At 39.3% G+C, this 6,986-nt stretch overlaps 1 protein-coding gene across 1 annotated transcript; it reads left to right on the forward strand.

Moving 5' to 3' along the window:
• On the forward strand, positions 1–936 carry LOC308525453 (olfactory receptor 52P1-like; the record flags this gene model as incomplete). Its single annotated transcript, XM_081100273.1, has 1 exon — positions 1–936. One exon carries the CDS (start codon positions 1–3, stop codon positions 934–936), a length of 936 nt encoding a protein of 311 aa, XP_080956399.1.
• Between the last annotated feature and the right edge of the window lie 6,050 nt (positions 937–6,986).

The raw sequence follows: 6,986 nt of genomic DNA on the forward strand, positions 1-6,986 counted from the left end.
ATGCTATTCTTCAACCATTCCAGCTTCCTGACCTTTACTTTGATGGGCATCCCTGGCTTAGAGTCACAGCACTTGTGGATAGCTCTTCCTTTCTTCTTCATGTTTTTGGCTATTCTCATTGGCAATGGTGCAATCCTCTTACTGGTGGCCACAGAACCCACACTTCATACACCAATGTACCTGCTCCTGGCCCTGCTGATGGTAGCTGACCTCATATCTACTCTGGCTCTGATGCCCAAGCTCCTCTGCCTCTTCTGGTTCAATGATCATGACATAACTTCCAATGCCTGTTTCACCCAGATGTTTTTCATCCATGGAGCATCTGTGGTACGATCAGCCCTACTTGTTGCAATGGCCTTTGACCGCTTCGTGGCTGTGTGTGAGCCATTACACTACAACACAATTCTGAGCCGCACCTTAGTTGGACGCCTGGGACTCATAGCTCTAGCTAAGGGTGTGATTATTGTCTTTCCCATGCCTCTTCTACTTCAAAGGTTGACCTTCTGCCACATGATCATTCCTCACACCTACTGTGACCACATGGCTGTGGTAAAAATGGCCTGTGACCACACCAGACCTAATCGTATCTATGGGCTCTTTGTGATTCTGCTTGTGGTGGGACTTGATTTGCTGCTTATTGGCTTCTCTTATGGACTTATCTTGAAGGCTGTGGTACGCCTCAAGTCTCAAGATGCTACCTTCAAAGCTCTCAACACCTGCTCAGCCCACTTCTTTGTCATCATTGTCACTTACGTGCCTGCACTCTTTTCCTCCCTTATTCACCGCATTGGTCTCAATATCCCACCTCAAGCCCACATTCTCCTTGCCAATCTTTACCTTCTTCTACCCTCAATGCTCAACCCCATCATCTATGGTATAAATATGAAGGAAATACGAGGCAAGATGGTCAAATGTCTGTGCAGAGAACTTGCATAGTCTGTGGGTCCACACAACAAACAGTGAGGGCAGCTGACAATGCCTTTGCCATATTTTGCATTGAAGGTGAGAATATGCAGAGAGACTTTATGTCTAACACTCATGATCAGCATGTCAGAGTTTAGAGAAAAACTAATTAAAAAAAATACTGAATATCCTATTGTCATCAAAGTATAATCTCAATTACGAAGACATAGCATTCAAACCTTGGATAAGCAGATGATGACACTGGATAATAAAAACCATAAGAAAAGTTCAGGGCAATAACTAAGGTTGAAGTAGCTCTGTCCTAAGGGAGGAGAAAATGGAAGACTCCTATCTTATATTCTTCCCATTTTATTAGGCCCAGAAGAAATACCATCTGTTGAGGTGGCTCTGTGCTAGTTATTCTAGGTATCTATCTATAATAATAAAAGCGTAATATGCTAATTAGACCAGATGTTCTTCCAAAAGACCTTCCAGATGAAGCCTGGACTGTGAGGGAAGCCTGGGTCCCAATGTGTCAGAAAGAAGCCAGTCCCGGCAGCTGGGTGAAGGAAGGCCTACTCTTACATGAATTTCATGCATTGGGCCTCTAGTCTATATATAAAAGCCTAATATGCTAATTGTCCCTCTGACCATTCTTTTGACTATTTGACCAATTGCTATGATGTGTACTGACCACCAGGGGGCAGACGCTCTGACTGTAGGTTAGCTTGTTGCTGGGGTCCAGCCAATAGGGTCTTGGCGAGATGGGTTGGACATGCCCTGAGCCAATTGCCCCGGTTTCTCCCTGGCCTCTAAAATATTTCTTTCAGTGTGCATGAATCCGTGCACTGGGCCTCTAGTTTTTATATATAATAGACCATGGAATCATTTCAATTTTAACTCAATTTATGTAATAACATTCATTTTTCAATTAAAGTTATGAAAGCTCAATTTCTTTGTAACTTTCCCATAGTCACACAGGTAGTAATTGGTTAAGCCTGAATTTAAATAATAATCTTTCTGATTATAAAATATCTTTCCACTCTACACGTTGCCTCTCTAAAGACAACCAAGAGTGAAGAAGTTATACATCAAGACTAGGAAGAACATTTAACAGAAATGGCTTTAATCATAAAACCATAGCAACTATTTTTTGCCTACCTCATTCTTACCATCAATAATTAATTAAAGGTATCTCTAGTTTTATACCTAAACAGTTACCACTATTTGGAGAACTGAAAATATCTCCCTTTTCTAGTTATTCTGTTTTCAATGCCCCAGTCAACTCCCATCTAATCTCCACTCTTCTGAGACATATGTTGGCCTCTAGGAGTTGGCTTTGATAGAATTCATTGCCCAATCTCCATTATTTGGTTTGCCCAAGGGAGCTATGTCAGTCTGGGTCTTCAAAGAAAGTAATGTGAAGAATAATTAAACATAACATAAATTTACTAGTGGAAAAACCTATGAGAAAGAAACTAGGGAGGCCTTCAGGGTAGGCTAGGAAAACCATCTACAGTCCAAGTTTGACCCTGAGTGAAGAAGGAAGAGAAAGTTGGGTGGAGGTGATTTAGATTTCTTGGAGCAAAATCATTGGAGAGTCTTTGAACTAAAATCAGCAGACTTTTTAAAAAAATCTCTCAGGTGTGGGTCTGCTCCTAGTAGGGACATTGTCAGTTACTGCCTGGAAGTAGCCTCTGCTGGGCATGACCCTGGCAAGCGGTGGGAATCCTCAATTACAGTTACACTCCCTCTAGTACAAAGTCTGTAATCCACTCTTTATACAGCACAAATCTATTTCTCTACCTGGGTTCAGAAAATGACTTGCATATGATTCTTAAAGACCTTTTTCCCAGTTGGAAAACTCAGGAGAAAGGGGTTAGTGGGATGAATTCTAGTCATTGCCTGTGCAGTTGATCACAGTACTGCAACCAATATTCATTTTGTCCCCCTCCACTAGACACTCTAAATTTCCCTCACTATTCATTATCACTAAGGCAGGTACCATGGTTTACCTGGTTTTATAACCCCAAATTTCATTCCTGAAATGTCTAAACGCTTGATAATGATATTCTCAGTTTGGAATTACTCTACATCTGTATTTATAGTGGGCAAAGAAATAGCAGTAAGTACCCAAGTAAGTCACCTAGTTTTACATAATTCCCTCTTATTGACATTTTGAAAGCCTTCCTATATCGTTCTGTTGATTAGGGTCACATACCTTCAAAATTATATTGGCAACAAACAGACTGATAAACTACTCAACTCAAACACATGCTGCTATTCGTGAAAAAGTAAGGATGACTAAGCGAGTGTAACCATGAGCCCAGAAGCTAGAATCAAGAGCCCACAGAGTAGAGTCAGGAGCCATGAAGGAATATTTCTATGACATAAAACCTAATTCAGTGAACTCCAGCTAGAGTTTGCTTGCTTGATTTGCAGTAGTTCATCATTGACCAGAAGAAAACTAATATGTGTATTCAGTTCCATTCCCAAAAAAGTGAATTAATTCCTGATCATCCAGCCTTATATTCTAACACCTTTGATCCAGCACACTCAAAATTTAATTTCAGAGAATATCCCTGTCTCCCACCAGTACATGCCAGCTACGCCCTGTAATTATTTAGGGTTATATATTTTTTCTTCTTGTAAGAATTCTAGAATGTAGCTAGCTGTGTTATGCAGTGATTTAGCCCTATGTATCAGCCTGAGAAAGAAGAAGAGGAGAGAAGGTATGTCATGGGATGGGGACATCTGTTGTCATTGGGGGCAGATGCTTCTGCAGCATCTTTTGTCACAGAAGTAGTCTTAGAACTTTGCAGGGATCTCTGCCTGTCCAGGAAGTCAAAAAGAGATTACTGAGTCACCTTCAGTAACATTCATCTGGATGTTAATGCTGTGTTTCAGTTTTCAAGTTTCCATGTTTTCTCTACCAAGACACTGATCTACATATAACAGACCTGCCTTAGCTTAATGTTAAAACATCCTTGGAGCCCTGAGACTCCAGCCTGCCATTCAATTATACCTTTCCTTCCAATATTAGTGAGGAAGGTCTCTTTATATACTACCACCACTAAGGCTCTTTGGTTCTCCCTTTTAGCTATTAAATCGTTGCTACTGACTCTGTCATCCTTCTGCTAGTATAGAGCATAAAGACCAGTTCCCAGTAACTAGTAAATTCCTGTCATTGTTGTCACTACTTCCTCGATATTTTTCAAATTGTACTTAATACAAAATTTCCCACTATTGGTAAAATATTTAGCAATTAAAATATTTACCTCTCCCCAGGTACTATCCTGCCCCACCTACCAATCAGAAGAGCATTCTCTGCTTACCAGGCAGGAAGTAAGCTAGTCCCAATTTCCTATCTTACCACTTGTACCACTCTCAGTGTGAATTTGTAATAGCCTTGGTTCTCTGCAAAGCAGATGCCAAGATGAAATTTAACAGGTAAGAATATTATTTGCAGTAATATCTGTGTAAAAGAAAGTAAAGAAGACTATCAGTATAGATTGAGAGAACAGTCAGGCCACAAGTCTAACTCCAAGTTAAAAAGAGAGAAAAGGCCGAAACCGGTTTGGCTCAGTGGGTAGAGCGTCGGCCTGCGGACTGAAGGGTCTCGGGTTCGATTCCGGTCAAGGGCATGTACCTGGGTTGCGGGCATATCCCCAGTGGGAGATGTGCAGGAGGCAGCTGATCGATGTTTCTCTCTCATCGATGTTTCTAACTCTCTATCTCTCTCCCTTCCTCTCTGTAAAAAATCAATAAAATATATTTTAAAAAAAAAAAAAAAGAGAGAGAGAAAAGGCTGAGTGAAAGTATCTTAGACTGAGTGAAAGTATCTTAGATTGCCATGCAAAGACAAATCACTTGACCAAGGAGCCTACCAAGATGTCCCATGACCCCAGGAAGTGGTCTTCCTTCGCATCCTTGCCACACACAGTCATTGGTTGGGAGAATTCAATGTGAGACATCACTTTGATGCAAATGCAATGATGAATTTCAAATTGCAGCCGTTAGGTCCTTCAGTCAATTGACTCCCTATAGTAGGAGGTCTGTAAGGCACATTCATATGGTCATCATAGGACACCAATAGAATTTGGAGGGCAATCCAAAAGGAAATTCCAAGTAACATACTTTCTCTCTCTGACTCATGGACCCTTTTGAGGCAGGGTCAGAAAACTCTTTCTGTAAAGTGTCAGATAGTGAACATTTTTGACTTTGTGGATAATCTGGTCTTTGCCACAACTAATCAACACTATCACTGTGGTGCTAGTAGCAGCCATAGATGATCAATAAACAAATGGGTGGCTGTGTTCCAATAAAATTCTATTTACCAAAACAAGTAATAGGTCGAATTTAGTCCACGGATCAGGATCATAGTTTCCAACTCCTGCTCTAAGGCCACCTACAGAATTTTTTAAAAATAAAAATAAATCCAAATGTCTACCAATACAAGATTATAAAAGAGTTTTTAAAAAGGGGGAAAGGGTTGACTCTATATGTAATACCATGGGTTGCAGTTAATAATATTAGGTTAAATAATAATTTGCAAAACAGTACCGTGAACATGATTTTATTTTGTAGTAATAATACTTAAAGAATTTTTTGCATAAGGAATAACTCTGAATACATGTCCAGAATTTCAGAATGTGAACTTATTTGTAAATAACATCTTTTCGTGTATAATGGAGGGTTTTTTTTCTATGTTTTATTGAATTTATTGGGGTGACATTCGTAATAAAATTATATAGGTTTCAGATATACAATTCTATAATACATCATCTGTATATTATATTGTGTGTTCACCACCCCAAGTCAAGTCTCTTTTCATCACCATTTATGCTCCTTTATCCCCTTTTCTACCTCCCCTAACTCCTCTTTCCCTCTGGTAATCACCATACTGTTGTCTGTGTTTATGAGGGGTTTTTTTTTTCCCTTTGCTTAATTCTTGAGTTCAGATAAGGTTATACTGAATTAAGGTGGAGCCTAACACAGTTCCTGGAGTCCTTATAAGAAGAAGAAAATTTGTACAGGAAGAATGATGTGAAGAGATATACACAGAACACGCCACATAATGACAGAGACAGAGCTTGGACAATTGTGTCTTCAGTCTGAGGAATAGGAAGAATTGTCATCAACCATCAGAAGCCAGGAGAGAAACAAAGAAAGTCCCCTTTGCTCAAAACTTTCAGAGGGAGTGTGACCCTGCTGACAACTTGACTTTGGATTTCCAGCCTCCAGACCACGGAGAAAAAAAATGCTGTTTTAAGCTACCTAGCTTGTGATAGTTTCTTACATTAGCTCTAAGAAACTTAATACAATGTCAACTATTACCAGTCATTAGCTGAGTGGAATGTTTATTTTATACCCTTCACATTTTATTTTATTTCTATTTTTTGTTAATCCTCACCCGAGGATATTTTTCCATTGATTTTTAGAGAGAGTGGAAGCAGGAGGGAGAGACAGAGAGAAACACTGATGTGAGAGAGTCACATCAATTGATTGCCTCCTTCACGCACCCCGACCAGGGCCAGGGAACCTGCAACCAAGGGACATGCCCTTGACCAGAATTGAATCCAGGACCAATGCTCTATCCACTGAGCCAAACTGGCTAGGGCTATACACTTTACATTTTAATGCTTACATTTCATGTGGTGTATTTTGGTGATCAGGCAAAAAGAACAACAATAAGAAAGTAAAAAGACAATATATTTCCTTCCCTATAATGGTACCATATTTACATATTTACACTTCAATAATACTTGCCATATGCAGAAAAAAGGGCCAATGTAATAAGATGCTCATATGACCTTTTTAAACAACAAAAGCCTGGAACAACCATCTGTCCATTAATAAGTGACAGCTGAAATAAATTTAACAAACATACAAAGAAATGCTAAGGAGGCATGAAAAATAATAAAATAGGTCTGTTTGTGCTCATATGGAACAGTTGCTAAGAGATGTTATTGAATAAATTAACAAAATTATAATAATGTGTTCTTCTTTGTAAAATTAATAAAATATCATTTAATTTTGCCCAGAGAAATTGTTTCTTGTTTAATTCTCACCATATACCTTTT

The sequence above is a fragment of the Myotis nattereri genome, assembly GCF_964212035.1.
Source record: "Myotis nattereri genome assembly, chromosome: 9".
Lineage (NCBI taxonomy): Eukaryota > Metazoa > Chordata > Mammalia > Chiroptera > Vespertilionidae > Myotis > Myotis nattereri.